Source organism: Cariama cristata, unplaced genomic scaffold (assembly GCF_000690535.1).
Source record: "Cariama cristata isolate BGI_N322 unplaced genomic scaffold, ASM69053v1 scaffold5608, whole genome shotgun sequence".
Classification (NCBI taxonomy): domain Eukaryota; kingdom Metazoa; phylum Chordata; class Aves; order Cariamiformes; family Cariamidae; genus Cariama; species Cariama cristata.
Genome location: NW_009631539.1, coordinates 1 through 13,390, shown reverse-complemented (window position 1 = coordinate 13,390; position 13,390 = coordinate 1). Strand labels below are relative to the sequence as shown.

Sequence of the window (13,390 nt, the reverse complement as noted above, 5' to 3'; positions counted from 1 at the left end):
GATTCGTGTTAGCAAGTTGGATTTGTATCCCGAGCTGTCCCGTGCACCTCTTAATTCATATAAATGCGAGATAGCTAAATATAAATCGTCTTTCCATCAAATGCTGGAGGAGGAGGGAGAACATAAGCTGTTGTATACTTACTGAGGGATGGGAGCATGTATTGGGGTAGACAGTTTGGAGCACCTCATGCATATTAGGGATTTCTTTGTCAAATTCTGTTAGCATTTGTGAAGAGACGCAAAATGGTGTAGCTTTCCTTCTCTGCATTAAGGGAACAGAAAGCACTTGGATGTCCTACAGGGCTACTGTGCCTTCTCCCCGTACCTTATAAATCTGTCCTTAGAATGATAGGGCTGCCTTAGGTTTAAGGTAGTCCTGGTTATTTTTTTCTTATCAAGGCATCCTACAAAATCAAGAGAGCATCATTAATAAGATCACACAGGTGGAAATATCTTTAAAGGATCTCTATTTGAAAGCAAGGTCTGTGTATTCAAAGCAAGCTCTCTTCAATTTAAATTTGAAGGTAGAAATTGGATCCATAGATCTTGAGAAACCCTATTCATTTTATACGCCTTCTGTTTGAGACTGAGACAGCCGTTTGCCTATTTCATAGAGGATTTAAAATCCCAAGGCCATTTTAAATTTGCCTAGTAAGACTTCATCTACTTCACTTTTCCGTTGAGGTAAGAACATACACGAGGTGGTTGCTGGAAGCCTTTGGATCCTGTGTTTTGATGCCTTTGGAAAACCCTGTCCACATATGTCCCTGTAGTACATCTTTCATTTTAACCTTTTGCTCTAAAATGCTCTGAGTACAAGAAACTCATTATCTGGTACTGGAATTTGAATGTACCTTTCCTGATAACAGATAGGCATGTTTAACACAGTCTAAATTACAAGAATTAATGCAGTAGTTGTTTTTAATGCGGTTGTTGAGTTGATTTCTTTATGGAAGCCTCCATAATAATAGTGTTTGATGTGTGGGAGACTTTGACACTACTTTTTTCTGTGTTTGAAAAACACAGTGGTAAATCAGCCTGGTTGTCGAAATGTCAGAATTTCACTTTGACATTTAAAGAAGAGTTTCCATTTTCTGATTTGTTCTAGTGTGACTTTTTCCGATATTGAGCTTCTTAAAGAAGATACAGAAAGTCGTTAATAGAGCTGTAAGGCTTCATTTCTGTATCACAAATGCAGTTGAAGACTTCTGGAATTTATAGCAGTGTCCTTTAAAGAGTGCTATTGATGGAGATGTTGCTTCTAAAACACTGACTATCCCATATGGATCTTGGCCTTTGAACGTTTGCTTGGAAACTGGATGTGTAGGTGGAGGGGGAGAAGAAGGGGTGGGAGGCTGCAGACTGAAAATGTGCAGAAATGTTTGGGTTTTCTTTCTATGTAACAGAAGAATCTTAAGTCTGCTGAATTCCTTTTTAATAAAGAACCAAAGACAAGTTAATTTAAAATTATAAAAATAATAATAATGAATAACATAAAGCTAAATGAATGTCTGATCTGGACATTCCAGCTGTCAAGAAGTTATGTGTTTGTCTCTGTATTGGGTGAATTTATTACTTAATTTACATTGGTTTTATGTTTTTCCTTAAGAATTTTCCTGAAAAGTTAATTACTACTTTCTTAATACAATTTTTTTTGGTTTTTAAAAAAAGACACTGTACAGTTTGCATACTTATTAACCGTATGCATTACTATGCAGTATAACCCAGAGCCTTAGTGTTAGGAGATGAATAACTTACTTCGTAAACAGAAAAGGATTATTTTTTTTAACTGCGTATGCATGAAGCCAGATGGAATTGCAATTCTATTAAAATGCACAAGAAAAATCATGATGTTAAGTATCTTAAAAATTGGCTAAAATGTTGAACAAATATTACCTCTAAACAAAAATGGGTTTTGCTAAACTTGCTTGTTTCTGCTGCATCTAGCACAAAACACTTGATTAGTAAATTGAGAATTTCTGGTTACTTTGTCTTTGAAGTTTTTTAGAACTGGGAGAACTGTTCTGTAAAATTTGGTGTTATATTTGAAGGGAACTAAACATATTTCCATCTCAGCTGAAATTGATTTCTTAACTTTTTATATGTCACTAAACTTCACTGAAATGAGTTAAAAAGTATTTTTCCTAACTGTTTCAGAGATGACTATTCAGTATTTGAACAAGCTCTTGCTCTTGCTATTTATACTGGGAGTTCTCCTAGCTTATTTGTTTGACTTCCTTAAATTTATCAGCTTCAAACTTGTTTTGCTTAAATGTTTCAGCTGTTTAATGGAAGTTGTCTTAATAGATTATAGTAATGTTAAATTTTTCAGCTGTGGAGTGCCTTGTTTCAATTTGAATTATAATAGGTTTATTTTTAAAGAAGAAAATTTATTATTTTAAAAATCTGATTAAAATGAAAATATTTTCATAAAAACATACCGTACTTATGTTTTTTGTGGTGACTTCTATGATCGTTTTTTTTAAGCCATAAAGCAAGTAGTACTGTTTAAAGCATTTTACTGTAAAGGAGGGTACACAAACTGAGATGCATTAAAATTTGTAGGAAAAATTTTACAAGTAACTGCTTTGGGTTTTGTTTTTTTCATTCAGAGAAGAATGACCAGTAATGTAAAGGAGTTTCAGTTACTAGGTAATTTGTAATGCCAATGAAAAACACTTTTTAAAATTATTTTTCCCTCATAAATAAATTTTCAAATACTCATTTATGTTATGTTTAAAACCCATGTTTTGACAGCCTACATGAGAGTCATGGCAGAAAGATTTAAGGCAGAAGCTGAAGGAACCATCTCCCAGAATTTTCTCCCTTTTTCCTCCTCTGTTCAATACCTTTGTTTTTATATATTAGTCAGTTTGATACCGACTAGCTGCAGGCTGAAGTTGAGCATCGTGCTGAAAGGCATTGCCGTTGAACGCGAAGGGGGAAGTTGGGCGAGGGTGTTACCGCATCCGAGGAGGAAGGTGCTCGGCCCCGCAAACCACAGCCCCAGCACTGTGCATGGGGGCCAAGGGGCACCGCGATGCTCTTGCTGACCCATCAAAGTCAACCCGGCATTGCATTCATCTCGCTAACATCATGCTGATTAGTCAGCTTTTGATAGAACCGTGCATCACGGGTTGATTTTTATTTTTTAGGTACTAACCTGATGGCAGAGCAAGCCTCTTCAGGGAAGGCATGGCTGGTTTGGGCAACGTGGGGGCTGGCGAGGAGCCTGGAAGTGGGAAGACGGGGATCCTCCCTAGCCCTGCCTGCCTTTCCAAGTGGGCAGAGCATCATGTTTCTGTTTCTAGAGGATTTGAAAACCAGAAACATCTACAAAATTCAGTTTTAGGGAGATAAAAATGAAATATACCAGTTTTTACCTGCCTTTGGTTTTGGCTGTACATAACCTCTGCTTTTAGTTCAGCTCTAGTATCAGTTCTGGTGTTTTGACTAGGTGATAGAGCATAATTTAGTTTTTCAGTTGAGAAAAAACTTGTTGTATTTGTAAATAGACTATGAAAGAAAGTAGCTGGCTTTATTTGATATACTGTTAATTCAAGATACCTATTTGATGACCTTTATCATACTTGAGTTAATTTTTTGCTGATTACAGCTTTGTAATAATATATAATAACTGATGGAAAACTAATTTGAAACATAAAAGGTTGAATACAGGATACAAAATCAGTTCTGACTTGTTATGAGAAAAAAATCTATTAAGATGTAAATATAGCAATAAAATATATAAAAAGTTGATTTTCTAATTGCCAAGGGGAGAGGGAAGGTGACAGCATTACTTGGCAGCATTTGTTGTTATATTTCCAGCTGTATATTTAGACTTGAAACTAGCTACTCCGAAAGTGATACAGAATATTTGCAAGACACCATGTAGTAGAAATCTAGTTCCTTAAATAGGAAGTAGTTTCCAAGAACTCAGTTGTGTTGAGACACTTTTGTTGTTGATTTTGCAGTGTTTTTTATAGCTTAAAGGTCACTTACTTTGGGGGAGAAGGGGGTGTCCTTCCTTAATTGCTCTCAATGTTTTAATAAGAAGTTGTTGGAGGCTTCTTAAGCAGTTGTGCCTGGCATGTTCAGTGGCATGGTCTCTTGCATTGAGTTCTGGATTGAAGAATTCTGTTTTGGAAATTGTTTAGTGTTGCCTTTATGATTTCTCAAAGCAATACGGTTTTCTTGTATTGCACCTTTTTTCTGAAAGGCCTTAGTTTTGTCCTGTGAATTTGATTTGACGTGCAGGTAAGCTACAGAAAATATTTTTGCTCATGATTTATGTATTAAAATCAGAAAAGGTTTTAGAAAAGATAGGTTGGGAGAATTCAGATGACACTAGTTTCACTTGCCAGCTAGTTTTCAGAAATTGGCTTTGGGTATTGACTGACCTTTCTTTATATACAGAAGATGGGAGAATGGAAAAGTCAGTAATGTGAGATATCAAATAAACTTAAAATTCCTTTGGAAAAGAAATGCAACTGTACTTAGTCTATTTAAAGTTAAGCTGCATATGAGATGTACTAAATTTAGGGAGCAGTCTTGGGAAGGGGGTGCTGGACAATTTGACTGCAAGCATCTTCAGTGTTTAGTATATGTTATTCTTAAATAGAACTCCATAAAATAAATATGACTACGGATAAGCCTGCGGAGATGCATTATACAGCCACGTCAGTGAATCTGTTCTTTCACCTCTGGGGATGAGCAAAAGCAGTTAAAATACAAAATGTGGTCGCTCATCAGTTTCAGGCAAGGACACCAGCTCCCAGGAGCAATAAAAGACTCATCAAATAAGTCTTCCTAAAATTAGGAGAAGATATCTATTTTGTAAGTGGGCTTTTTCTACTAAAGGTAATATGTAATACGAACCATAAATAGCAAATGGAATGTGAATTTTTAGTCGTGGCAAAAAAAATCCCTTTCTATACAAGTGTTATGTATGTATTTGATAAAGTATGTAGTAGTATAAAGTTTTAAAGATAATTAAACTTGTTTAATTAAGCACCAATTCTTGTAACGGTTGTAGCTACGCAGCCTTGTTCCAGTGCCTTCACTGAAGGCAGAAGAAGGAGGGAGGAAACCTCCTTTGGGTTTTAGCAGGAGAAGGCTGGGCAGTTGGGGTATCTGTGCTGTCTGACAGGCGGCCAAGCGCTGGGCTAGGAGCGTGACCAGCATGGCAGAAGGCGTGGGCAGGGGTAGGGGAACCGACACCATCACCATGTCGGGCCAAAGGGGAGTGAGCAGAAGGAAATTCCACTGCTATGAGGTTTGGGCTTGGGGGCAGCTCAAGACCTTTCCTGGGGGAGCTTGAGGAGCGTGAGGTGGGAAGGCTGGAAGTGCTGCAGGGAGCAGGCATTGGAGGTGCGAGCTGGAGGACGTACGGGTACAACGGGGAGGCCGACACGGGGACAAGCTGGTAACGAAAGGGTGCGAAGCTGGGGTTTGCACAATGGGGACTTAGGAGACAGGAAGTAAATTCATAGGAAACTGGTCTTCCTTTGGCCTGCTGCTCGCAAAACAAGCTATTCTTTAGAGCTGCAACTGAGCGAGGAGAGGAAGAGGGCACAAAGTAATGTGGGAGGCACATTTCTGAGCCTCCCTACAACTAACCTTGGGGCCAGAGGATTTCTTTCACTGCACAGAGAGAGGAGGATTTGCAGTGGATTCCTTCTCTGGAAATGATGCTAACTAGTTTTGTTTTTTTTTTATCTCAGCAATATATCCACGTTAAAATTAAACCTACTCACATTACTTGGCAACTTGTCTGTAAGAATGAAAATTAACTAGTTTGGTGTAGGTCAGCTGTAGATTGTGAACAGTGTTATTTCCTACGAGACGCCATAACATAGAACAAGCTTTCTGCTACTTTGCAGTGCTTTTGCTCCCACTCTTTTCCCCTCACTTGAAAGCTAATCCATTGCTTCAGGTTTCTCCTTACGACAACTAGTTATATTACAATGGATTATGGCTTCAGGTGAACTGTGACCGATGAGTCAGAATGGGAAAATACAGTTGTATTTCACTAGTAGATAAGTTTCCATTAAAACAAAACCAACAAAAATGCCACAATTACGCCTGCATTCACAAGTATGTTTGACTCTTCCGAATGTGACTCCCAAAGTGCTTGAACACTTTGTTTTCCATTAAATTCCTTACAAGGGTTTCATTCTATTTGGATATAAGAATAGGGATACCCATACAAATAGTAGTAAGTGAACATTTCGATTAGTAGCAAGTATTGGCAGTGTTTACTCTTCCAGAGGTGACTCGCGTAGATTGTACTTTTTATTTGATGGAGTTGTGATTTTTGTCATAGACGCATACAAAGTTATAATCGTACTAACTTTATTCTTGCTTAGCTATGACCAGCCATCCAACTAAATTATATTTTTAGACTTGTTTCCTAAGGAAATGAAGCTTACAGCAGTCATGCTGTCACAGTCAGCTGTCATCGTCCGTCCATCTGTCCACCCTTGATAACTCAGCCAATTTTAAGCAAACTTGACAGACTGGCAGAGATAAACTAACTAGTTTTCTCCAACTCGGTGCCTGGGAGGGTCATTACTGGTGTCCCTCATTGGAGAAGAAGCCAGAGCAATCCTTGCTCTTTGCTTGGTCCAGGCAGGGCTGAAAGGCAGCGGGGCCCCGGGCGGCGTACTTGGCTGGCCAGGCTGATGAAGATAGGGAGGGCAGGACCAGGGGAGATGGAGTATACTTTGAGGGCAGCTTGGAGATTGCAGTGGGGAGCTGGAGGTATGAGAAGGACCTGGGGATGTGAAGGCAGTCATATGGTAAGGGGGCTTGTTGTGGATCCCGCAGGAGTTGGGGGAGGCAGAGGAGGAGGTATAAGGAGAAAAACAGGGACAGATTTCCTTCATTCTGCTCATGGAACAACTTGTTTCCTCTTCTGCCGTAGACGCAGTTATGAATGTTGTAACCTGACGGAAAAAAATGAGTGTTAGAAAATGTTGTGCGTGCCCTTGGCTGTGCTCGGCTGCAGATGGGGCTCTGCATAGTTAGTTACCTTGGTCAAACCTGCTGGAAACACAATCTTTGGTGCACATTGCTGCTATTGCAAAAGGCTAAGTAATACTACGCTGTCGGCCTTATTGTGGTTGGTTGCATTAAATGTTAAACTTAAACTGAAGAGCTCGGACTGCCTTTATTGATAAAGAAAAAAAGTGACGTTTCTGATTCCGGGCCCCCGCCTCCCTGCCCCCACCATGTTGTTAAAGTTTTTGTTGAACGAGGAGGATAGAAAGGAACATTTGAAATGTCAGATGCAGCATTGGAAGGTTTGTGGAAAAAGATGCAAATTACGAAACTCCGAGGGAAAGAAAGTGCTTGGATGATAACCTTTTGCTAAATGTTTAGACACCTTTATCAGACGTGAGAATTTGGGGTTTTTTGAGAAATTTGTTTCTTTCACCTGTTTGTCAAGAATTTTTTCTTAAAATACTTCAGTTTCTGGCATTCTCTTATCACACAGCATCCCCATATCTCAGAGTTACCTCGGTGCTCTGATTTTCAACTGGTTTTCACCTGGCCAGCTACCTCATCATCTGCTGGCTTTTTTTTATTGTATTAGTCCTTCTGCTGTAATTCCAAGAAGTGGTGCTGCATATCTCCATTACAGAGCACATCAAAACCTAAGCTTTTAATCTGGAAGATTCAATCTCAGTGTAGGGCTTTATGTAGAGTGAATATGTTGAAATAGTTGCTTGTTTTCCATGAAGTTATAACAAGTAATTTCCCCTCTTTCCTAGCAGAATGACCCTGAAGTTGTGTGTGTTTATATCACCCTAATTTAGTGCTCCTTAGTTCTGAGACATCCTTGTCTTTTGGTTGAAAATGATCTCTAAACTGATGAAAATTTCCAGTCTTGGCAGAGATCAGAGCCTGGCCAGCTTTCCATTAGCGCTTGCTTGGACAACGCTCTTTTCCTGCGATTGTGTCCCCTAGTACAATGAGCTGGTCTCCCTCATTTTGCCTGAAAGCGCGGCCGCCGGCTCTCGACTGAAATGGTGTGGTTAGAATGACAGTAGGATGTAAGCAGGCTCCGGCAGGAAGCAAGGAGCTGCTGGAGAAGGTCAGGAAACACTTTGGGAATTTTCTGCTGTCTTCTGAGACCTAAAGACTATATGTATTAATGTATTTAACCCTTCTAGTTAGCAATCCCTGTGTGGTTGGGTGTGTGCTGTTTTTCTGTGCTGTGCAGCTAACTCTGTAAAAGAAGGTAGTTTTGCAGTGACCAAACGGCTTTGCTGAAGATATTAATTGTATATGCGTATATATTAAAAAAATGAATGCACTTTTCAGCAGCAGAGTGGCCAGATTAAATAGTCCTGAGTTGTTAAAAATGAAATAGCATGCATCTCCTTCTGTCAGATTGTTTGAAGAAATAACAGCAAAGTCCTGGGTTTGGTTTGGGTTTGGGTTTTTTCCATTCAATCTGCCATAATCAGCATGTACTCATTGTATCTCAGGTGAATCTCTCGCCTGCCAGCAAGGCTCTAGGAGCATGGAGAAAAGTACAAAAGCTCCTGTTTCTTTGTTGATTTTTTGCTTTCTGTCCCTTGCATGACATTCTGAGTCTTGCTTGGTTTGTGCTATACTGAGGCTTCATCTTTTGTTTTCTTTTCAGAACTTTTATATGCGAATTTCACGAGAGGGCTACTTGTTCCCTTTATCTTTTTGTTTATACATAAGCTTATGCAGTCCTTGTTACAAAAGCTTGAAAAGTACACTAAGTGTGTTGTGCAGTTTTTCTTCCACATTTAAACAGACATTAGCATGGTTCCTCTAAGAAAAAAAAAAAAAGTAAAGTTACGCGTTTAATTGTTGTTTCTTCTGTACATTGTATTTCATGCTGTAATTAAAGCCATGACAGTACATCAGAATTTACAGATTATAGGGGAATGTATGCAAATGATCTTCATCACCGTCAGGTTTATGCTTTTATAGTACGTGATGAAATGTAGATGAAAGAGGTGTGGATATCAAAAGGGAGCTTGCAGTCGGAAGGAGCTGCCGCTGTAGCTGCCTCGGGACTGACTGAAGAATGAAGAGAGCAAAACGTAATTTGCAGAGAAACTTAAGCTTTTATTGCTGTGCTAGTTAATTTTTGTAGATTTTCTTTCATGTTTTGCTTGAGTCAAATTGAAGTCATCACTAAAATTAAAAGGCATGATCATTTGGCTGGGTTTTTAAGAGACATAACAGCAAGCTCGCAACCATTCCAGTGGTTAGCTGTTCTTGTAGTGAAGAAACCACTGGTTTTAAGTGTATTAAAATGCTGGTACTTCTGGAAAGGGAAGAGAGCCATTAACGCAAATTGTTCCTTACCTAATGGTGCAGCAGCTGGATGTTGAAGATAATGTCTTAAAGGTGTTATAGTGTCCCGACTATGTAGTGGTACAGAAGAGATCTCCATGTAGCAGTGTTGTTAAAGTGATGGAGGAGCGTGTATTGGAATCCAGTGTTTGCAGCCTGGGGACAAGCATCCCGAGTGACCGCGTTCTGTTTCTCTCTTTAACAGGTTTGGGAAAAACCAAGAGAAAGACGAGTGCGAGAGATGCCTCACCCACTCCTAGCACGGACGCAGAATACCCATCCAACGGCAGCAGCGCTGACCGGATTTACGATCTTAACATTCCAGCCTACGTGAAATTTGCCTATGTCGCGGAGAGGGAGGATGAACTGTCCCTCGTTAAAGGCTCCCGAGTGATCGTCATGGAGAAGTGCAGTGATGGCTGGTGGAGAGGTAGCTACAATGGACAGATTGGCTGGTTTCCTTCGAACTATGTGGTAGAGGAGGTTGAGGAGGCAACTGCAGATTCACCCAGCTTTCTCAGCTTAAGGAAAGGCGCTTCCATGAGTAACGGCCAGGGCACCAAAGTACTCCACGTTGTTCAGACACTGTATCCATTCAGCTCCGTCACAGAAGAAGAGCTCAATTTTGAAAAAGGGGAAACGATGGAAGTCATTGAAAAGCCAGAAAATGACCCAGAATGGTGGAAATGTAAAAATTCCAGAGGGCAAATTGGTCTTGTTCCTAAAAACTATGTAGTAATCATTAGCGATGGTCCTACCATTAACACTTCCCATCCACCTCAGATAAGCTACACGGGACCATCTTCTACCGGACGGTTTGCTGGAAGAGAGTGGTATTACGGGAATGTTACGCGACACCAAGCAGAATGTGCCCTCAACGAAAGGGGAGTGGAAGGAGACTTCCTTGTTAGAGATAGTGAATCTTCGGTAAGTGGTACTCAGCCCGGCAGGCTTTGTAATACCCGATGCTCGGGTTAGCAGGCATGACAGTTAATAGCTTCCCTATCTGTAGTAAAGGGCTTTTCACCCTTACAGAAGCAAGCAACGCTTCGGCATTACCCACTGATAAGCTTACTGCTTGTGAGAATCCGTCTGTTACTGAGATGCAGTGACATTTACACTGAAATTTAACAGCTGTGTCTGTATTATCCAGGGTTTTTTAGTTAGTGGGTAAGCAAGTTAATATTTCAGGCTTCAATTTGATTTTTCAGGTGTTCCTCATATGCAATCCTCCTGAAATTTGCAGTTCTACAAGATAAAATAGTTCTTATGACTTGCAAATTTGGTCATTAGTTTGATTTTAAAGCTAATTGCAAATAGGATCTTTGCATTGGTCAGTTTTGTTCTGCTTTTAATTGAAGAATAGCATAGGTTCTTTATTGGTTAAAATCTCGTTTTAATGTATTTCTGCTCTACTTACATTATTTAGGTTGTAATAAAGTAGTTATTATTGTATCTAATTGTTAAGATTATGATACACAACAGAGGGGGTCAAGTCAGCAGCTGATATACTTTGTAAATTGAGCCTTGATGACATCAGAGGGATATCAGCAATGCTGATTAGCGATCATTGTAATTCTGAAAGTTCAAATTTAAAATTCTACTGAGAAGCCTTTCATGTATGCTGAGACCAGAGAATTCATAGTTAAACACTTAAAATTTAATTATCCCTTGACTGTGATTTTGAAAAGGTGACATATTTTAATAATTCTCTAATACATCTTTCAAAAGCTACCAGAAAAAAAAAAAGGAATCAAATCTGAATTTGCGATTAGGGCTTTTCTGCATTTGTTTCAGTTGTAGGACCAGTCCATGAAGACAGATTACTCTTTAGTAGATGCCTCCATCTAAGTATTTATACTTCACATATAAAAATTCTAAATTAATGTAGTTATATTAGCTCAGTCTTCTAATATGAGCATACGGTACTACTAAAATCAGTATACCTTCTACAGCTACAGACCCCTATCTCTATGCCGTATTTGTATCAGCTTTCACTGTGCCTGTGTTGTGGCCTGTCCTGGTTCTCAACGCAGATTGTGAATGAAAACTGAAGCAGTGTCAACTGCATCTAGTTTGAGCCATAATATGGTTTTTAAGAGATTTCTTGACTCTAACTAATGTTTTAAGGCGGCCGTATTGATTGCCTATATCACTTCTGGTTAGAACTTGTGATACTCTTTATCATAATTATCTATAAATTGGGGTAAAACTGTTCCTATATACTATTCCTTGTGTGCATGATTTCAGTAACTAGTCAGTAGTAGGTGTTGACATAACTACACGCTGGAAAACGAAGGATTTGCTTTAAGTAAGGGGGAGAATTAAGCTTGACCTCAAATCTGGAGGCAAAGATTCTTTTAGCTTTTGATACTTTTTTGGAATTATGTTTCACATTTCATTTGCTGATTCTGTTCTTCCTAAGTTACAATTTCAGCTACTCAGAAGAGATCCCAGAGCGAAGTCAAAATCTGAGGTAGTATTGAGACGGATTCATTAGGTGGTGCGTACTAAAGGGTACTCTTTAGTGGACAAGTAACTAAATATTTCAGGCTTCAATTTGACTTTTCATGCGTTCCTCATATGCAATACTAAAATTTGGGATTGTCTGGCATGTTGGCTCTTGGTGAGGGAGATGAACAGAGGCTTCTAGTGACAGCAGAACAAGAACTGAAAGACAAGGAAGTTGTTAATTCTGTAGGATTTTCTAAATCCAAATAAAACCTTGCATTCTAATTTTTTGAAAACATTAGTAGTTTATTATTATTATTGAAGTTAGGACTTCTGCTGTTCCCTGGAATTTTTACATCATATGTAATGTTATTGACAAAATACAATTCTGTAATAGTCCCGAATATTTTTTTTTTCTGGATACAGGATTGTCTGGTTAAATTTCAGGCATCTTTCCTTGATGAATTTGCTCTATAGAAGACATGACAGCTGTCAAACTACTCTTTCTTTAAAGGTCTGTGTCATTGAGTTCCAATTTCTGCCCTTAGTTAACCGTAATCCCTAAACGAAGGCAAATGCAGATAGACCAGAGGAGAACAGGAGGAAAAATAGAAATTTAGAAAACATGACTGGCTTAGAGAGGCTGAGAGGAATCAAGTTTGTTTAGTCAATAGAAGAAAAGACTGAGGTGGGCGTACAGTCTTCTAAAATGTAAAAAGCCACTAGATGATTATGGTAGTCATTAAATTACAGCAGTTCAGCGCTCTCTTCAAGGGAGCATCCTGACTGACAGGGGCAGGCGGGTATACTGGATGCGGTGTACCCTTGGTGTGTCCATCCAGGAGGTAGAAGCTCATTTTGGATTTGCTGCATTTTGGATTATCCTGAGACAGCGGCTGTCAGTTTTCTTCTGTCTTTTGGGAAAGTGCCAGAAGGACAGTTTGAAAATCAATGTTACTTAAATTACAAAAATGCACAGCCATTTCTCAGTGCACGCCATGTCACAGTGACCACTATGCTATGGCTCGTTTCTTTCCTCTTAAGAACCTACCTCTGGAGTAAACAAACTTCCTTGAACAAACACAGTAACCTTTTAATTTAATGTGATATCATAACGCTAAACACACATGTATTCAAAGCAGTTTCAAATTTGCTGCCTGCATTGTTGCTGGTGAATTTGTTGCTTGTGGAGCACAAAAAGATTCTTTCAGAATGTGGTCTTCAAGATGTTTCCAGCATCTAACACTTACTGGAATCCCAGAAAATTTACTCAATTCATATTACGCCAAGTTTTCTGCACACACGCAAAAAAAAATGTGCTGAATTGAGGAACTTAACTTTTTTTTTCCCGTTTTCTAATTCTGATCTTGTCTTGCAGATTCTGTATTTGGGGTTTTTCTAAGCAATGAGAAAAACTTTAGTTATGCCTTCTTTATCCTAGTACTACTCAAGAGTTTTAGTTTTTATTAGGTTTAAAGAAATATTTTACCACATCTCGAACTTCTGTCTGCCCGAATATTTATATATCATACATCATATAGTTTGTTTATGTATGGAATTATAAAAGCATTGGGGATTATCATAGAATCACAGAATG

At 39.0% G+C, this 13,390-nt stretch overlaps 1 protein-coding gene across 1 annotated transcript in view; it reads left to right on the top strand.

The window, feature by feature from the left end:
- Positions 1-10,269, top strand: part of NCK2 (NCK adaptor protein 2) — a gene marked incomplete at its 3' end in the record, with an annotated part of 42,732 nt that extends 32,463 nt beyond the window's left edge. The window contains exon 3 of the mRNA XM_009705990.1: positions 9,548-10,269. Within this exon, the coding sequence (XP_009704292.1) occupies positions 9,548-10,269 (722 nt within the window). The remainder of the gene's footprint in view (positions 1-9,547) is intronic.
- Positions 10,270-13,390: the final 3,121 nt, after the last annotated feature.